Source organism: Lampetra planeri, chromosome 11 (genome assembly GCF_965212315.1).
Source record: "Lampetra planeri chromosome 11, kcLamPlan1.2.h2, whole genome shotgun sequence".
Classification (NCBI taxonomy): Eukaryota; Metazoa; Chordata; class Hyperoartia; order Petromyzontiformes; family Petromyzontidae; genus Lampetra; species Lampetra planeri.
Genome location: NC_136117.1, coordinates 7295292 through 7316437, shown reverse-complemented (window position 1 = coordinate 7316437; position 21146 = coordinate 7295292). Strand labels below are relative to the sequence as shown.

At 49.6% G+C, this 21146-nt stretch overlaps 1 protein-coding gene across 1 annotated transcript in view; it reads right to left on the bottom strand.

Moving 5' to 3' along the window:
* The window catches only part of LOC144721246 (rho guanine nucleotide exchange factor 3-like), a 55016-nt gene that overhangs the window by 16082 nt on the left and 17788 nt on the right, over positions 1 to 21146 (bottom strand). The window contains exons 2-4 of the mRNA XM_078598709.1: positions 11759 to 11857; positions 4235 to 4429; positions 808 to 870 (exon numbers count right to left, since the gene is read on the bottom strand). Of these exons, the coding sequence (XP_078454835.1) occupies positions 808 to 870; positions 4235 to 4429; positions 11759 to 11857 (357 nt within the window). The remainder of the gene's footprint in view (positions 1 to 807; positions 871 to 4234; positions 4430 to 11758; positions 11858 to 21146) is intronic.

The following is a 21146-nucleotide window of genomic DNA, read 5'->3' as shown; positions in this document are numbered from 1 at the left end:
GGGGTGAAGCGTCGTACACAAAGTGGAATGAACACGCGATGCAACCCGAAAACACACCGGGGAGCCGTACAACACGACCACCACGAACACCTGCAGAGCAGCCGTGAGCTACGTTTAATTGTTTTTACACGGCTCACACCTTATGGGGCAACTTTCAGTCTCAATGGGCTCACATAGAGTGTATATACGTGTGCATGCGTGTGTGTGTGTGTATGTATGAATGGTGCTGTATTGATTTCCGTATTAATCCTTCGATGAGCGTAATTTTCTATTGTGCGATATTCCCTTACACTAACACACAATGGCCTTCTCTAGGGAACAACGCCACTCGTTCTTTGATACCCCAGATTATTGCCATGCCTCCCAGAAATGATTAGCGGTTGACTCCCGACTTGGCCTGGCTCGCAGAGTCTGGCATTAACAAAAAATACCAATTTTTATTATACCAGGTAAAGCCCACTGAGCCATATAGCTATTTTTTCAGAAGCGAACTGGCCACAAATGATAGCTTATTAAAAGCGGCATAGCATGTGGAAATTTATAGCAGCCAAATTATCACATTATTTCAAATGCGGAGGGAAAAACCGGAGGACCCGGAGAAAAATCTACACGACCACGGGGAGAACATGCAAACTCCACATATACAGCAGGTGTCAGGGTCGGGATCGAACCCACGACCCTCCTGTATACCAGGCGAGGTAATTAACATCTCGCCACCGTGGCGCCCCAAAGAGACGCGGCTGTGAGTTCAGCATCCGCACTCGGGGAACGGCTGGAGGAGGGATTGTTCGGGTGACGTTGCGATACCTTCTTGGCGAGCTGCAGGTCTTCGATGAGGGCTTGTTCACCTTGGAAAAGCTCGAAAATGGTCTGCGGAAGGGAACAAGGGGTTCACGCGGCGATCAGGGGGCAGAGAGAAGGGGAACACAAAACAGAGTGCTCAGACGAGGTGACAAAGCAGGGAGCAACGTAGAAGCACACAGAGTTGTCATGATTGTGGCATTAAAATAGCAACCGTAAAACGGTGGCTCTCGGTGGCTCAGAGTGGCTGATGACCTCATCGTCAGCACAGGGATCCTGGGGCCCAAACTGATATGAAACGAGGTTCTGCAGCTGTGTGGGGATGCCGTCGCGACGTAACGGGTAGCACCCTGGACTTGTGATTCAGAGGTCCACAGTTTAGTCTCTCCGCTCTGAATCTGAAGCAATTGCCAAGTGTCTTGCATTGCCTCCCCTCTCCCACACCACGGTTGGTCTATCGGCAGGTCGCGTGTGCGGTGGGGTAAAGCGTGGGCACCCCAACCTCTTCCAAGACGTCTGCCCAGCATGGAAGAGTAGGCCAAATACCCTCTGAAGAAGCTCTCCAGGGCTCCGGCTAGTGGAAGACCTTCCACCAGCCGTGGGCAAGAGCCAGACATTGGAGGGCTGCGCCTTTACCTCGTTGACCGCTGTCGAATGAGTTGATTAATTACAGCATGGTAAGATTAAAAATGTCTTTTTGTTTTGTACTTCACTGAAGCACAGCTCCAAGGGTTTAAGCCACAGCAAGTCAGAGTCAGTCACTCATGGTGCAAAGCTTAAGCCCGTAAAGATTAGAAAACACTCTTTCAGGATTCTGATCGTTTTGAGTGATGTGGATGTAATCCAGGAGGATACATGGGATATCTGTATTGGAAAAACACTTTGTTCTATGCGGAAATACTCATTAAAAAAATATCACAAAGGAGTTCAACGTGAAAATGTAACACGTTTACAGAACTTTGTCAATCCACTACGGAACGAAGGGCTCCCAACACCGTGTCGGTTGGGTGGGAAGTTTGACCATACTTCACCACGCTGGTCAGTGCGGGTTAGCGCAGGTTGGGGGGGGGGGGGGAGCCCGGGTGGCCAAGGTTCACGGCGCCGTGCACAGAACCACTGCGCACGCTAAGCCCTAATAAAATTGGTGAAAATTAAGAAGAAGAAGAAAAACAACTGCAAAGTTGGCTCACTGCCCTCTCGCAGCCAAACCCGTGAGGGGGCGAGAAGCACCTGGGGGCCACGCCTCACAAACGAGTTGGCTGCAGTTGCCAAGCACCCAAAGTCCGTGGTGGGTGCGCTCATTATTCATTTATTTACGTTGTGCCTCTTATTCTCTCAGCGCGAGCTCTGTCACGGCGGGGGGCGGTGGGCGGGGCCTGTTCACCTCCGAGGTGCGGATGACGACAGCCCCCCCCCCCCGGTGTTGCGGGTGTCTGATTGGTGGACTGGATGGGAAGGGGCGGGGCAGGTGAGCGCGTGGGCAGGAGGGGGTCAGAGGGACCACCTCGTGGGCGGTTGAACGGTGGGGGGGGGGGGGTTGAGCAACGTCACTATTGAGTCACACCTGACGGCGCAGGAACCCGTCAGGTGTTGCCGTCACCCCCCCCATCCCCCCACCCCCCGTTCTAAAAGAGTTCACCGTGAAGCAGGTGTAGCTTCAGCCCTCGTAGCGCGATGCCGGCCACGCGCTGAGCACGGCGTATTTGGCTGGCCGGCCCTTGGTATCGTCCGGTCAACAATTACGCAAGGGGAGAGAAATGACGTCGACTGGTGGTGATACGCCAGGCGGAAGCTCACCGAGATTCTATTAATCGAATCTACTGCCGGATGAAGAAGACCTCCCTAAGCCGTCACAATCTCTCAGCTCGCATCTCCGATGAGCGCAGTTGGCTACGTACGGTGCGAAAGAAGCTGGACATGCATGCACACAGTTCTGTGATGCAACGATACATCCCACGCACACGCACGCGGGGCAGTTCCATCGCGCCACCTCCGTGCAGGTCGTTCTCCTCGGGGGTTTTTTTCACCCCTTTGGCTGCCGCTCCGTCGCTAGTCTCGACCGCCGGTCATCGCCCCCTCGAGCCATGACGTGTCCTGCCCAAGCCCACCACTTCCTGCTCTGAACCGGCAGTACGATGCCTCTACTCTGTGTACGTTCTCTAATCCACGTGTTCCAATTCCATCCTATTCGTGCCCTTTTCAGGTTTTGTTGCCTTTTATTTGTGAGCAACTTTTTGACGAAAAAATATTACACCGATGTATGTTGAACTTCATTCGCACCGTACGTAGCCAACCGCGCTAATCGGAGGTGCGTCACCTGCTCTGACACAACGACAGTTAATAACTTCACCTGCGATTATTTACTGAAAGATACGCTTTGAAGGTGACAAGTTTCGAACATAAAACGATATACAACGGACCTGACAGACTTCACATGGTCTTCAACATCCACTTCAAAGCAACAGCAGCAGCTGTGCTTTGGTAATTGCCACTCAAGACCAGCAGGTGTGAATAATGGCTCAGTGGTCAGACAAAGTGGCCTAAGGGCCATACAGCTGCCCAATGACCACAGTAGATTTTTTTTTATAAATATCCAGGAAAGCCTCCATGAATCTAGATATTATCCATAATATAAGGGGGGGGGGGAGTTTGGGTGAGATAGCGTAATGTAACCAAAAAAAACATTTTCTGGATAATATTGTTTACGAAAGCCTACGTGCTGTAAAATTGGCAAGTTTGGCCAGACGTTTCTGGCCAAACGAGTATTTTGAGCACGGGAGGAGTGCGCTTGCAAACCCAAAAATGTTGGGGATTAACATTCAAAACACTCACAGAGATTGGTCACAAACCACGACTTGCTGTACCGCCACCTACACACGAGGGTGTTGTGACATTCACAAAACCCTCCTCCACCCAGCCCAGCATTGCAGGTGCCCAGCACCACCACGGTGGGAGATTAAACCATCACCCCTCCCCACCTCTTTCCAGCCAGCAGTGCGACTGGGTAGACCGTGGTCAGTCAATCGGCAAGTCGCGCATGGTGGGGTAAAGCGTGGGTATTCCCACTTTTTCCAGCGTGGAAGAGTAGGCCAAATGTCGTGGGTTCGATCCCGATCCTGATGCCTGTATATTTGCAGTTTGCCCGTTCTATATCTCTCTGGTTGCGTGGATTTTTCTCCGGGTCCTCCAGTTTTTCCCTCCACATTTAGAAGCCATACATTTAGAACATTTGGCCGCTATAAATTTCCGCATAGCAAGCCACTCCGTCGGGCTTATCATTTGCGGCCGCGTCGCGCCTGAAAACGAGCTGCATAGCTCGGTCGGGCCTTATCCGGTAACATCAAAATGAGTTCACAGTTTAGTTTTACAGAGGCCGATCCCTCCATCGGCGTGCGGCCGTGCGGGCCGGCGAGCCGGCCGGACAGACGCTCACCTCTTGCCGCTTGATCTCGGAGGAGGGCAGCGCGTCGCCGTCGCGCGCCGTGAACGTCTCGCTCCACAGGCGGCTGTTGGAGCGGCGAGGCGGGGGCCCCGCCTGGGGCGGCGTCACCAGGGCCGGGGGGCTCTTCCCCGGCGGGGTCTTCTGCTGAGCGGGGGGCTGCTCCACCGAGCGCACGCTCGTCGTGCGCTGCAGCGCGGAAGGGGAACAGGACGCACCAGGGCGAGAGACAAGGCCGGGTGTTAGGCCAGTGGGGTAGCGTGGTGCGTGTCACCCAGAGGTCGCAAACGGGTTTTTATTCCTTACCCGTACCCGGCCGCACCAGGGTCGCAAATGGGTACGGGTACCCGTGCCCGGCCGGGTACGGGTACCCGTTCCCTACCCGTACCCTACCCGAAATGAGTGACAAACGGTTACTCACCAGTGACTCACGGCCTACCCGTACCCGTACCCGGCCGCACTAGGGTCGCAAACGGCTACCCGTACCCGTACCCGGCCGGGTACGGGTAGCCGGGTATCGGGTAGGGTATGGGTATCGGGTACCCGGTTGCGACCTCTGGTGTCACCCCCCCCCTCCTGAACCCCCCCTCGCCCCTCTTCGTAGGCCGGTGCCTGGGTCCCCTTTGGACCGTGGGTCCCCAGTGCAGTTGCACCGCCTACACACACCCGACAGCTCGGTACCGCTGTGAACGCTTGTAAGGTTGTGAGCCCCTCTCTCAGAGAGCAAGTGCGATTTTAGTACATGGGCATATTAGGTTTTTTTTTTTGTTTAAATTACCTTGGACTCCAGGCCTATGCACTGCCTAAGCCGAGAGCCTTCCTAAAGTGAATCAGCCAAAGGCTGCTGTGGCAACGCATTAAGGAACTGCTCATTTGCATTGAATGGGGTCCCATAGTTATTTTTAAGGAGTGCTCTTGCAAATAACAGCTGGTTATCCATGAGCATTTGCTTAACAAGCTTGACTCTCCATTGGAACCTCATTTGCCAGTAAAAAAATATGATAATTGGTTTTTTACCCTTTTATCTGGCAACAAAACTGACACCTTTTTTACATTAACAGAGGTATGTTTTTTTTGCATTATGACTGCAGGTATTGTGGTCTATGCAAACATGACTCCTTGTAAAAAAAAAGGCGTCAGTTTTGTTGACAAATAAAAGGGTAAACAAACAATAATCAAGCTTGAGTCTGCTGATGAGACCCAGAAGGTTTGGGATAATATTTAGTTTTTAATATATATAGCGTCATTCATGCCAATTGCATCTCACAAGACTGTACAATAATTATATCCATAATCACGTTAAGGGCTACATCCTATTTACAACAATTATTAAGTCAATTAAAACCCTCAGAAATGTTTTAATGAATAAACCAATCCGGTTTAGAGTTGGCAGCTTGCTTAAAAGATGCTGCTTGACACTATTGGTCTGGAAAACCAACAGGCACATGGGCTGAACACATTTTTTTATGAACCACGTGGAGGCAGAGAACGGAGTTCTCCTTATATTGCTCATGGGGAGCTGGCATCTATTCTTCCTCTGTTGCTCCAGCTGTCTGCAACTCAGTCTCCCCGTTGTCTGCACCGCGACCTCCCTTCTCCCCCAGTCGCAATCTTGGTTAAAGCCCCTCCCCTCGTTATCCTTAACGCATGAATGACCACCTCTGTGCATCGTACCATAATAACCATCCCTTTCCACTATCTCCCACTAACGACGATTCATCACCTCTCTCCCCCCTCCTCCCCAGCCTTATAATATATATGCCGTTGTACTTAGCTGGTTTAGAAACTAAAATATTATTAATGTCGGAAAAAACCCGTGACACAATGGCCTACTTTTATGAATGAGATCAGAGGGAGGCTTTTACCATTAACTTCACGGTCGACTTGCGCTCGTTGGCAATTCCACTCGAAAATCACCGGGGTGTGGTGGGGATTCAAATCATGGAACCAATCCAATCCTCGCTCAAGATTGGACGTCTCAGAGATTCTCTGTGGCCTTTCCCTTGCCTACGTCCCCTCTCATCTCACTCTACTCCCCACCACGCACTCTCCTACCTCTCCCCTCTCATCTCACTCTACACCCCACCACGCACTCTCCTACCTCTCCACTCTCATCTCACTCTACTCCCCACCACGCACTCTCCTACCTCTCCCACCTCTCCCCTCTCATCTCCCTCTACTCCCCTCCACGCACTCTCCTACCTCTCCCCTCTCATCTCACTCTACTCCCCACCACACACTCTACTACCTCTCCCCTCTCATCTCACTCTACTCCCCACCACACACTCTCCTACCTCTCCTCTCTCATCTCACTCTACTCCCCACCACGCACTCTCCTACCTCTCCCCTCTCATCTCACTCTACTCCCCTCCACACACTCTCCTACCCCTAACCCTCTCATCCCTCTCAACTCCCTTATCGATGCACTATCTGTATAAGCAAGTCGCATAGCCCCTATTGCAACCTTTGCTCAGTGGGAGGTCATGCATTCTGCTTTGGTGGCCTCATTGCCTGGGGCTCTCTTCCCTCAGCCCCCCACGCTGTCAAGACCGTTTTACCTCTGCCTATGGCTGGGGATTGTCTCTGTATCAAATAAACAAGCCCACCGTATGTGTTCTGCACCTTGAGGTGCGGTCACATTTTGACACTATATAAATCCACATTGTAAACTGTCTAAGATGGGCCGACGACAAAGGTGCTTACCTAGACACCGTTTAGTCAGCAGTGGATAAACAACAGGCTGTGGAGTGGAAGGCGCGAGTGTGAAGAAGGGTTTGTGTCGATGGTGCCATGGGGTGGAAAAAGGCTGAATGTTTGTCCTGCGTATTTGCACTCGAGGGCTTAGAGCGCACGCACGCACAGAGGGGGGCTTCACACATTCGAGTGACTCGGCAGAATTGTGCCTTGCCGCGTTTCCTGACTCGATTGTGCGGCTCTGTGTGTTTAGTCTGACCGCGCGCGAGATCAAAGGCAAGCTCACACGAGGCCCGGCAGAATTCCTGAATCGGGAAAAGGAGTCCTGAACAAATCGGCTGGACATGCACCGTTTGCGTACAAACGCCACCCTTTCAGAAGGCACTGCCTGTTTAATGCACAGGCGCAGAGGTCAGCAGAGGTCACCCTGTTTTATGTGCCGCACTCACGGAACTCCTGTTTGCAGTCCTTGGGGCCCACTGAAGCAGAGCTATATACACATCACACCCAAACCGTACACACATCACATCCAAACATGAAACAAAAGCCTGCACGAACATCTCGCTGAAATGTAAGATGGCCGACGGTTCGAGAGCACTTTGAGTGGCGGGCCAGAGAATTAGACGGATTCACGGAGGAGATGGAGCGACGGCATCGGCTCGTGCGCAGGTCTAGGTGGACTATCGCATCGCAGGGTGGTGAGAGGTGACGACGGCTTGGGGGGAAATCCATCCAACAGTGGATGGACCGTGGCCGATTAGGATGATGATGATGATGAAACAAAATGCTGTAAGAAAAGCCAGACCTTGGCAATGTTTTTGTATTTTGTTTTGACTGCGATGTGTTTTTTTTTTGCGAATGTCTCTATGTTTTTTTGATAGTCGCCTGTCTGAACAATGATTGAGAACAATGCAAGGAAGTGCACGAGGTTTGGGCCAGCGCGCTGTGTGCGATGTGTGCGAGTGTTGCTATGCCTGTGTGTGCGCGGGGAGTGGTAGTGTAGCGGTTAGCGCTGCGCTGCACTACGAGACTAGCCACCCGGGTTCGATTCCCGCTCACGGCCAACACCAGCGACGATTATCTGAACCAGCACTGGGCCTCCCCTAGGTCGACTCGGCCTCAAATGAGTACCTGGTGCAGTGTGTAAACGTCGCCACTAGGGAGACAAAGGCGGCCGGGCGTGGTGCTGGCCACCCACCCCCTCGTATGCCATGACGGCCTTCACAGGTGCTCTTGAGCAGCACTTGCCCCAACAGTCTGTTAAGGCTATATGGGGGATCTTTGTATTTCTGTACGTGCTAGTGTGCCTTTGTGAAAGTGTGTCGGCAAACGGGGGCCCTCAGTAGACCAGGGTTAATTTAGTCAGCATCTTTGTTAAGTTAGTCATAGTCTTCGTTTGTGAATTGCATTCAGTAGTTATCTTAACCGAGTCAACCGAAGCAGTCAAAAATGTAGACCACTCAATTATTATTAATAACGACGGTGTGCGAGACGCAGAGTTGTCACCCATTTTTATAATCGCATCGAGCCAATTCCCGTCGTTCGTTTGTCCTGCCCAGTGCCCTGGCTGTCTCGAATAACACTGCAGAATGATCGTATTTTTCATCTCTATTCAAGTTGGTTAATCTCATATCAGCATCGCTGACTAAAATATTTAATAATACTAATAATAAACATGAAATTGGGGAATATTTTTGGCACTAAATTTGTTAACAAATTGAACACCGATCCCTCCCAGTTTCTTCCCCCAGCACCGCCAGTGTCTACTCTCCCCCTGCTCCTCTGCTCGGCTAACCGCAGGCACACCTGCTCGCATACTTTGGCTCACGATTTCAAAAGGAAAAAAAGAGAGAGATATTAAATAAAGATGCCTTCTAACTTTGGGCCTTCTTCAACATTCTCCGAATTCTTCTGGTGAAGCTGGCTATTTTGAAAACGGATGAAAGAACCGCGCCTCAATACAACTACGGGCGACGATAACTTACGATATATATGTTCATGAATTTGTCACCTGAAAGAAGTGAAACTTGAAACAGAAAAATGTACACTTGCCCACCAAGTAGGTTTAAAAGACAATTGTAATTTAGCACGTGTACACATGCATAACACAATGACTTCATGTTTCCTTTTTCTCATATACTGTATATATAAAAATGTAATTCAAGAAAATTCCCCTTTGTGACCGAGGGTACTGCGGTTAGGAGTGTGTGTCTCATAGCGAGACGGTCGACAGTTCCGAACCTAGTCAGGGGGTGACGCAACCCTCCTCTCATGCCTCTGGGGGCGGTGGGGGGGCAACTAAAATGAGCACCACTCGATAGGAAGTCGGCAGTAATTATTCACGAGATTACGCCGGAGCGCAGGATAGAAAATTGGAATTTCCACCGCCGAATTTGAGGCTTGTAAACAGAAGATGCAGCTGACCCCAGCGCACGAAGCGCAACGTCGCAACACCGGTGACAACTTGGAGAGCCGCACGGCGCGACCGCGAAAAACCTGAGCAGAGCACGCGAGCACCTCTGCATGCGCGTACGTATGTATGTTGAACTTCTTTGGACTACGTAGGCAACCGTGCTAACGGGAAGATGGGAGCGAGTGAATCGACACACGCCATAAGAAGTAAAACATTCGACACGTGCACCGTGTCACGTGCGATTGTGGGCCACGGTTCAGATGTCGCTTAAGAGCGATCAGCACTTCCTCTCGGCCGCGATACTGCACACGTAAGGAAGTTTCCAAAAAAAACTAGACTTTAGAATAATAATTTTAAAAACCACCACAACATCCTCCATTATAATGAAGTTTTGGCAGCACCAATCCTATGAGATATCAACCTTCCCCTGCCCATGGATAACGGTATCAATCGTCTACTTGAAAGGGTGGTGTGTATCAGGGGCCTCTCTTACATGTAATCTGAAGGAATTCAATAAAAACACACCCTGCCCACGCACCCACTCCTTACTTCACGGTCTAGAGACGTATTCATGACTTTCGCCTCGTGGAATCGTGGGCTCTTTGTGTGAGAAGGTAGCCACTGTCATTACGGCCCAGCCCACAGAAGGAATTCAGCATTCCACCGTTACAAAACGTGCAATTATCCCACCTACACACACACCTCAATTATGCCACCTTTTACCTACATTTATTTATTTATTACAAATGCATGGGAGCGGCCTCGTCGTCTAGACTTTAGACCGAGCGTCCTCAACGTGATGTCCTAATCTATGAGTACACAGAGCCGTTAGTACCAGGAGACCAGGTTTTCAAGCGGGACAGGGGATTAGCATATGGCAGAAGGCTATAGAAATCCATATCATATAATCGGAGGTCAAAGCGGTTTATTTGTGATGTTTGAAAATGAGTGCATTGTTTGAAAGTGAGTGGACGAAGTTGGGACAACGTCCCACAGCGGATGAAGAGTCAATTGAAACGTATCATCTTTTGTATATTTGAGCTCTTTAGCAAACTGTACGGAGCTCTGCGGTACAGCTCTACCCCCTGCCACCCAGAGTTATGTCAGCGCGTCTTTTATATATTTCTTAAAAGCCCAAGTAAAACCGCATGGTCAACATCTCTGTGTGGATTCCTTATTCACCAGAAAACTCAGAGATTAGATTCCACACGGTGATGAAATGCGCAAATCTTATGAGTGACATAAGGAAATCCACCAAATCGGAAGGGCATTCCTTCACCTCTGCCGAACGCACTTCACGAATAGAACACCACAGATATTTAAAAAAAAACACAAGTGTAGCTATGTCTTCTTCACAACAATTCAAAGGAGAGTTTCAATCCATCCATCAGTTTGCATGGACAGCTGGGGTCCAATGCCTTGGTCCGCAACGACCTCCGTGTGTGGCCTCATCCCAAGTCTCACTGACAGCAGCAGGTGAGTCGTCGACGATTCGTCACCATCAGCAGGGACGAAGCGAAACCCCCATTAATGATTCCCGACAAGAGCCATCGTCAGCCTTGGTCAATCTGTTGCTGGATGAAGGCCTCTGCAAGCTGCCACCACCGCGACCTCTCACAACCCCATGATGCGGGGAATCCTGGTCGTACTCGGTGATTCTTGGAACCTCCCTGCTCCTTCACCATCCCAGCCGATGCCGTAGTTGGCAAAACCACAGCTTTGGAACCTCATTTGCCAGTAAAAAATATGATAATTGGTTTTTTACCCTTCTATCTAGCAACAAAACTGACACCTTTTTTTTTACAAGGCGTCATGTTTGCATAGACCGCAATACCTGCAGTCATAATGCAAACAAAAAACATAACTCTGATAATGTGCACTGTCCTTGAAGTTGATTGGTCCACACCCGAGACAGCTTTCCTTAGAGCCTAGTCTCATACTCTGATGGTGCATTGTCTTTGAGTTGTGCGCCTTTTGGCGTCATCTGGTCCAACCCATGTGAGACAAGGCTCTAAGGAAAGCTGTCTCGGGTGTGGACCAATCAACTTCAAGGACAGTGCACATTATCAGAGTTATGTTTTTTGTTTGCATTATGACTGCAGGTATTGTGGTCTATGCAAACATGACTCCTTGTAAAAAAGGTGTCAGTTTTGTTGCCAGATAGAAGGGTAAAAAAACAATTATCAAACCCACAGCTGTCGAGGACTTGATGCCATGATGTAGGTGCGTTGGTGATTGGGGTGGTGGGGGGGGCGGGAGGGTTTGACCATACTTCACTACGCTGGTTAGCACAGGATGGTGACGGACGCTATCGTCATCTCGCTGAGTACCCGACACAACTAAGCGGGACGATGAGAGAAAGGACGTCGCTCTGACGGCTTTGAGCGCCGCACCTGCATCTTGGGCCTCACCTGTAAAGATCGGCCAAAGTGTTTGGCAGCGGCGGTCTTGACGGGGAAGATGAGGTTCACGAGGGAAGACTTGGAGCGAACTCTTTTGTGGCTCGGCTCCTGTTGAGAGAGAGAGACACACACACACGAACATGGACAAGCGCACTTTCAGAGGGCGGACACTGCGGTGCATGACGCTACTGATGACGACAGTCAAAGTGTTGGTGGAAATTCCACGTTCCTATGGTGAGGGGGAGTCTATACATAGGGCAACCACTGTTGACTTCCCCACAAAGTGGTACTTTTTTTATCGACCCTGAAATGATGATGGGCAGAGGCAACCTCCAACCAGGATTTTAATTCGCAACCTTTTGATTGGAAGTTGCTCGCTCTACTACCGAGCCACGAGGCCGGACACTGATGACCATATTTGGTTTCATTTGGTGGGTTTAACGTGCAACTAAAGTCCCGCAAGTTATACATAAATACACTTCAATAACAAGACTGAACAACCACAACCTCCGGGTAACGAGACACGCTTATTTCCCTTAAAAATGTAAAGCAAGAGTTGGGGGTAAATTTCGATTTAAAGCTTTCGTGACTGCAGGGATTCATCTTCTTGGTACTTTCGGTAAAGTCACGTAGAAGGGAAATAATAAAATAATAAAAATAAAACATAATAAAATAATTCTCACGACGTTTCGGCCACAACGCAAGCAGCCGTCCTCAGGTGAAGAACAGGTCTGTCGGTAAGACAGCGTTCTTCACCTGAGGACGCTGTCTTCCAGACAGACCTGTTCTTCACCTGAGGACGGCTGCTTGCGTTGTGGCCGAAACGTCGTGAGAATTATTTTATTATGTTTTATTTTTATTATTTTATTATTTCCCTTCTACGTGACTTTACTGAAAGAACCAAGAAGTTGGGGGTAAATTCTAAAATCTGGTAGGTGTCTGTGTGCGTGACCAGGGAGACAAAGGCAGCTTGGCATGCTGCTGGCCACCCACCCCCTGTGTGCCGTGCCGGCCTTCATAGGTGCTCACTAACAGCACTTACCCCAACATTATGTTGAAGGCTATACCGGAGATCTTTGTCTTTGTGCGTGCGACCAGATTTTATTTTCACTTTATTGACACGTTGCACACGTTTGGGGTGCTTCTTGCTTTCTGGAGCCTCATATAATCTGGAGAATACGGTGATACAATGCCATGGGACGGAGGAGGGGGAGGTGAATTCACAATAAATCTGTCTCTCACGACTTGTTTTGGGCAGGGTACGTGGGGAGGTGATTAGAGGACTTGGGGATAACTTAATTCACGAACATTCACAGGCATTAGTTGAGCGCCATATGTTTTAAGTGCAAAAGTAGAAATAAATACTGTGACTGTGTATTTGTGTTTGTGAGCCTTAACTAAAGGTTACAACTACAAATAGAACTGCAGTGTGTGCAACTCAATGGAGATGTATGGCATAAACAGTGCAATAAAAATAGGTCCAATTTGTAAACAGGAAGAGGCAGTTAGCTGTGGAGACGGTAAAAGGCTTTTCAGACCACGTGGCCAACATGGAAGAAAGGGGTGACCCTCCCATTATATAGAGATTGGTGGGATGCCGAATGAAGAGGCAGGAAACTTGGGAGGCTGATAATGGTGATGGCGTCAGGTCGGATTAAGGGCACAGGGAGAGGAGAAGCAGCAATTTTCTTAGGTATTTCTGAGTGGATCGGAAGGTCTGATGGCCACAAAGTTTTGAACCAGCCAGCGTTGGGACACTGACCTCAACCTGACTCCGGAGTGTGTGCGATGACCACCAAGCGCCATCTCACTCACACAGGAGTGAGGCCAATGTGGAAGTGTGAACTGGACTCTGGTCCCAAGGCATTGGGATTAGGGAGGGCAGTGAGCAGTCGGACAAAAGCTGCCCTTGCAGCCAACTCGCTCATGGAGAGACGTCAAACAGCTGACGGCTCAGCCTTCAAGCCGCAGTGTGTGTCACCCTGGTAGCCAGTGTGCAATTACAGCTGGGACAAAAAAACAAATGCCACTCAAAACGGCACCCGGATCGCACGGCAATCAAAGCGCAAACCGGCATTTTACGTTCCCGGAAAATACGTTAAACGTAAAATAATAATGATACTACTTTAGAGAGCGTCCATCGGTCCAGCCTGGTCAGTGCAGGTTGGAGCAGTTCAAGCATCGCTCGCTGCTGATGTTGGCAGCGTCCGGGAATCGGTCGTTGGGTTCGTAGCGCAACGTGTGACGCTCTGCACCACCGCTCGTTCCCATCAAAGGTTACGAGCACAACAATATTCCTGACACAGTGCTGTCACTATATCATCAGCAGCAGCAGCTATGGTCAATCCATTGCTGGTTCAAGACCTTCTCAAGCCACCGCCATTTAATACTATTTTTATTTTACCAGATAAGACCCACTAAACTATATAGCTCTTTTTCCAGAAGCGACCTGCCCACAAATGATAGCTCAACAAAGTAGCTTATCATGTGCAAATTTATAGCAACCAAATACTCTAAAAGCATGTTTCTAAATGTGGAGGGAAAAACCGGAGGACCCTTAGAAAATCCACACAACCACGAGGAGAACATGAAAACTCCAAATATACAGGTATCAGGGTCAGGATTGAACCCACGACCTTCTGTATACAAGGCAAGGTAGTTAACATCTCACCACCGTGGCGCACAATCCTCCAATGTAATAATTCACCAAGAGAGACTGTCTCTCTATAAGTTAATCGTCTCACAAGACGTTGCTGTCGGTAATGCCCCATGGAGAGTGAGAAAAAAATCCGCCTTTTGTGACAACTCTACGAATTGAAAGAAACCCCCCCAGGAAGGGAAAGGTAAAAAAAAACTTAATTTCTAGACATTTACTGTATTCTCTGATTATATCGCCAACTCTGCTTGTTGATGCTACGGTTGAGTTGAGTGAATTGTAGACTAAACATCCAGTAAATGTTCCACACTTATAATGTCAGCGCAACATCCAGCCCGCTGGGGACTGAGGTATTGGTGGGATAAGAGAAGAGGTCAGATGTGTGAACATGTATAGACGATGACGGTTCGACCGTGCACAAAGACTAAGTGGTTAATTGGTCAAGGCGGATAATTGTGTTTCTTTAAAAAATTGCCATGCTGGACATTTGCAACACCGGAAAAATAAAATAATTGTTTCCGGCTCAGCATTTATTTTTCTGACAAAATTATTATTCAAACATGACACAAAGCAGTCAAAAGGCCTCTTGCGCATTTTCACACGGATTTGCAGCACGTCTTTGTTCGCGAGCACCTATTAGGGCTGGCCTGACATAAGGTGGGACAGCAGGCTTGGCACACGGTTGCCCGATAACGTTCGTCTCCTCTCGGTGCTGGCAAGTGACACGCTGCAGTCGGTACTTATTTTCAAAGGGCTGGGCAGACCCAGTGGAGGTCTGTACCAAGTCCAGCTACGAATCGTCAATCTTGGTGTGTGTGTGTGTGGGGCCGGGGAATGGAGCCTGTTGGATATGTGATCGTTGTACCGCACTGTGTGCTCGGTTAAACCCAGTGACAGTCAGTGACGTAATTATTTTGCACATATACACGTACAAAATTCCCCCGTATAGCTTGAACAGACTATTGGGGCAAGTGCTGTTAACGAGCACTTACGTATGATCTGTCGTGTACATATCCGTGCCACATTGTACACATAATATTGGAGTGCAGTATTCATAATTTAGTGGGGTCAGCAGTTAGCACACCGCAACCATGCTTCCGGTGACCTGAGTTTGATTCCTAATCAAGGTTACCATCAGTGGAAACTCGTGTTACCCCTCCCTGCACAGCCCCGTGTGGTGAAGTATGGTCAAACAACTGCCCACGGCATGGGAAGGCTAAAAGCCATGGACTTACAATGAGCCGTGCATGATAATCCTACTGCCTTAGAGCATTGAAACATGTTATCTCAGTGTTTGGCACAACAATAATATACACACACAAGGAGGCCATTGTATTACACATTGTGTTGATGCCTTCCGCATGTTATATCTCACTGAATAAAAAAACACCTGGGATATAACATAACGAAAAAAACAATCGGGCACAGGTGTTGCAGTGCAGGTGTGAGCATGCCCTTGTGAGTGTGCGTGTGTGTGTGAGAGAGGAGCGGTGGTGTAGTGGTTAGCGAGCCGCGCAACGAATCTGGCGACCCGAGTTAGATTCCCGCTCATGGCAAACACCGGTGACGATTATTTAAACAGGTCCTGTGCCTCGCCTAGGTCAACTCTGCCTCAAATGAGTACCCGGTGCGGTGTGTAATCATCGCCACTGGTGAGATAAAGTCGGCGGGGTGTTGGCCACCCACCCCCTCGTGTGCCATGCCCGCCTTCATAGGTGCTCGCTAACAGCACTTGCCACAACAGGCTGTTACAGGTTATACGGGGGATCTTTGTCTTTGTGTGTGTGGGCGGGGGGAGAGATTTTGGGGCGGATGGAGAGATGGGGAAATGCCACGCAACTTCTTGGAAACGTGTCGCACGTGTTGGTTACACCAACTAAAAAAAACACCCGCGGGTGATCCACTGTTCCCCCCATGTTCAAGAGAAATATCAGCAGATCGTACCAGTCCGGTCAGAGCCAGGACACCCACATGGACGCGAGGGTCAGATGAGTTTAATCACGGGGACCCGTTTACGCAGAACACGAACGTTGGACTCTGACTGGGGGGGGGGGGGGGGGAGTCTGATGGAATGACGGTGATAACGTGGGATCTGGTGTTTGAGGATGTCCATTCGAAGTACTCTTGTGGGACAGAGCGTGAGACTTACGCAGTTCTTCTCGCGCGTGGCCGGATGATCAGCCAGCTTTTAGGTGAAACTGTGAGATGCTGGACGGAAGGAGGAGTGGCGTGGAAAGACGTCGGAGCAAAGTGTCCCCCACCTCGCTCAAACAAGCAATGGTGTGGACCTCAACTCCCCACTGGTGTCCCCAACCCAGTGGTGGTTTTCTACATTACTGTGGTGGGAACCGGTGACCTCACGTGACAGCCACCAGTGTGCGAGTCTCACAAAGTTGGTAGTCGTTTTATTGACTTGGGAAGGATGATGGGTTGAGTGAATCCCCAGTTGGGATTTGAACTCGGCTAAAAAGCACCGCAGGAGTCATCCCCATCGGTCGCTTCAGGGTTTGATAACTCGACTTTTGATCGACGTTCATCCTCCGCACTTTGACCCCGAGTGTCTATTATTCCGATTACTCATCTCCCTCTCTCACTCCCTCCCTCGGTCCCTCCCTCATCATTGCCCCATGGCTGACTACAGTACAATGTCACGTACCCGACGATCACAAACAGCCCTCGCACCCAGTGCTGTGTTTTGTCCACGGTGACGTAACTGTCATTCTATAGTTGATCACAAATCTGACCTTTTCACGGTCACGCGTTCCTAATCGCACGCAGATTCGCTCGCTTCTCAAGGCACAGTCGAGCACCGCCCCATGCGTACAGAAACTTTGCTCTTCATTTTTGTTCGGTAGCCCATTAGCGTGTGGTGCTGTAACTGTCATTACCTAGCGACGTTCACATATCTGACCTTTTTCACAAATCCGCCTATATACCTCAGTCCCCAATAAGTCACGTGATGTAGTGCCCTACCTATGAGTTTGGTATTTAAGGGCTGCAGCGTAATGACGATTGCCAATCAGGGTGGGATTGGCGCATGGTTACCTTGTTTCTTCACTACCCACGCAACTTGCAAAAAGGGTAACATTTCACCACGCGACGGGCTGGTGGCTAAGCAGAGGCTGCTGTGTTTAAAACACTCAAGGGAGGAGGGTTTTGTGTGCAACGCCCATGGGTGCAGCAACATAAAAATGAGCACAATCCCAGGCCGCCTATGAGTAGGCCATTGTGTGCCAGAGTCAGGGTCCAAATTCGAACAGTGCAGGTAAAACCCCCTGAGCTGTGTATCTCTTTTTCAGAAGCGACCCGGCCATAGATGATGGCTCAACGAAGGGTGCTAATCACGTGGAAATGTACAGCAGCCAAACACTCTAAACGCGTGTTTATAAATGTGGAGGGGAAAACCCATTGGGATTATAAAGTACAAAGCTGCAATCGCCGCCCCCTACCGGAAGACTAATACCCTGGGTCACTTTTGCAAAACAGACTCCATCCTGGTCTCTTGAGCTCTCAGCTGGTTAAACAAAATAATCCCCGAAACTTTCTCCAGTGTTCCAGTGTGTTCTCTCTCGGAGAGCCATCAACTGACCGACCACCAGAACGTTGATTACTCTATCAGCGGTTCATACTTTGATCAGCTGTCCTTTATCACAAACACGTCATACCCTTTGTAGGTGAAACTATGTGGCCAAGGTCAAGAGGTCACCACCGCCACGCAAACTTCACCTCGCCACGGTTTCCTTGCGCTACAGTCTTATCCGGATTATAAGATGCAATTTTCACTCTGTACGGACTTTTAAAACAAAAGTTTGGGGCGTGTATTATTTTCCGAATTTTCTTTTAACTCAGGTAATACGGCAATGGTTGTTGTGAAGCCAACATCATCTGACTTCGTGTTTTCCCTTTGGTGGCTGAGCTCCGAGTCCCAAAACTGTGCGATAGCACATCACAGTTAAAAAAAAAGACGTTTAATAATCCTCATAAAGAGTGAAATGGCTGGTTCCTGCCCGAGAAATGTGGAATTTCAATGACTGCCTCAGAACTTCCGATGCGGACGAGCATTACCCGATTCTTACTCGATTACGGCGACACACTTTGACAATTCGTTTTTCTTTACACAGGGACAACTCCGCTTACCTGGTGTGACCCTATTGTGCACAACTCTCTCCTCCCCATTATCCGCGATTATTTCCCACGGGTAAGTGGAGCGAAATCGCGAAAAATCGCGAATCATTTACGACATCCACAACAATGGCACCCCCACATCGCCGCGGATAAACAGAAGTAACTTCCGTGGAAGCGTAAAATGGTGTTTGTACGCTCTCGCCTTGGATGAAATAACATTGTTGTTCCGTCTCACTTATATTTTGTGAAAATGTACAAACTCCCCCACCGTACGCGTGGATCAATAAATCCGAGAGCCACCCCCGGAGACCTCGTCACTTTGCGAAGCCCATCGCACGGTTCCACAACTCGCACTTTAACCCCGGCTCGCTTAGGCGACGTCTGTTACCACCATTGTGTCCATCCGGTATGTGTCAGTATCGTTTTGTGGGATAAAAAAAAAAGGAAAGAGGTTTTAAAATGCAACAAAACTTAATGCCCTCCCAAAAAAAGAGTTGAAAAGCCAGTGGTTGTTACCTGCAGAAGGAACGCCTATAGATGCACGCTTGTCTCTAATTTACAGTGGAATGTGCCGCAGTTTTATTTTTGGGGGGGGCATATTGGTGTGTACAAACACTTCGAGTTCGTCGAATCGGCAGTTACCGGTGCGGTGGGGTAAAGTGTGGGCACTCCCACCCGTTTCCTCCAAGACGTCCGGCCAGCGTGGAAAAGTTGCTCAAAAATTTCCTCTCGAGTGACACTCACTCGAGCTCGCACTCTATTGCTTCCACTCTAGAATGGGGGCTCTCTAGGACTCCCACTCTAGAATGGGGGCTCTCTATAGCTCCCACTCTAGAATGGGGGCTCTCTAGAGCTCCCTCTAGTGCAGGGGTCAGAAACCAAAATCACACCAAGAGCCATCTCTATCAAATTCGGTAAAAACACAATATTTCAAGAGCCGCAATTTCAAGTGAATACAAGACGGCTCTGAATAAATAATCATCACGAAAGAGTTCCTTCGTGAGTCGCATGGGGCTGCGGAGTCACAAGTTGGCGACCGCTGCCCATAGCAAAATGAACTTCCACGGTGAAGTGGACTTCCATGGTCAGGGCTCTGCGACCCGTGGCTGCCGAGCCGATGGTTGCCGACCCCTGCTCTAGTGGAGGCCCTTCCGCCAGCAGTGGCACGAATAGGAGATTTCAGGCCTGCATCACTCCCCTTTATATATATTTAAAAAAAACGTTTCCAATATTTAATTGTCCTTAAACCCGATTCTACTTTGAGCAGCAGATTGACGACGAGCATACGTGTATATACTGCAGTGAGAGTAACTCCCAGACCCATCTATCGGTCGTAACTTGTTGACACAGGGTCAACCCGTGACAAAGTGAGGCTTGTCTCAATGAGTTTCTAACCTGGTTAAGTAAACGCAATCAAACAATAATTCACTGCAATGTGCTTCAGCAAATACCAGCGCGAACAATGTCTTTCTACTCTTAGGTTTTTTCCCGTAAAGTCATGTGACTTTACCGAAAAAAACCCCTAAGAATATGAATCCTTGCAGTCACGAAAGCTTCAAATCTAGAATGTCTTTCTAATCTACAGTTAGGCCCATCCTTCTCTGGTTTGTGAACGTTGAGCCGAGTGAGCTGGACAAGATTATGGGGACCGTAGTGGAGCACTGCAGTCGGGGCATGCGTTTAAAAATGACAAAGTCTAAGCTCGTAAAAAAATAATATTGTTGAAAGCCCACGAAAATGACGCTATGATAAAAATCATTAACTTTAATAATTTGCAGCCTTTTGCTCGTCCGCTTACTGGATGAAGGTCCCCACGTGCGGTATATGCGTGTACATCTCCCCGTTCTTTATTTAAGCAGGCGAGAGGTAGTTTATCGCGAGCAAAGCAATGTATTTCGGAAGGGCTTTCTCGCACCTCTTGTCCCCTCTCGTGAACAAATTCGCTCATCCGGAGTGCACCCACGTATCCCTCGGCGCACCCAGCGCCCGCGACTCTCATCGACAGCCTTGGTCGACTTCTTATCGCTCCGTCGAACCCGCATCGGCTCTCCTCCCCCAGCGGTATCGAGTAACTCGTCGTCACGAGCAGAGTGAAAACACCTGGCTCACGCGCTCCCATGCGTGAGCCTCCGCGGCCCGCACAAGCCCGCCTTTGTTTGGGTGGAGGAGGTGGCCGCGACTGCGCAGGAGGTGGACTGGGTGGTGTGCTGTGGTGCGGTGTGCCGACGCGCATGAGAGATGTGTGAGATGGGTGGGTGGGTGTTGTAAGCCAGGCGGATGAGATATGTGTGAGATGGGTGGGTGGGTGGGTGTTGTAAGCCAGGCGGATGAGAGGTGTGCGAAATGGGTGGGTGGGTTGCTTTGTGCCGGGGCGGATGAGAGATGTGTGAGATGGGTGGGTTGGTGTTGTAAGCCAGGCGGATGAGAGGTGTGTGAGATGGGTGGGTGTTGTAAGCCAGGCGCATGAGAGATGTGTGAGATGGGTGGGTTGGTGTTGTAAGCCAGGCGGATGAGAGGTGTGTGAGATGGGTGGGTTGGTGTTGTAAGCCAGGCGCATGAGAGATGTGTGAGATGGGTGGGTTGGTGTTGTAAGCCAGGCGGATGAGAGGTGTGTGA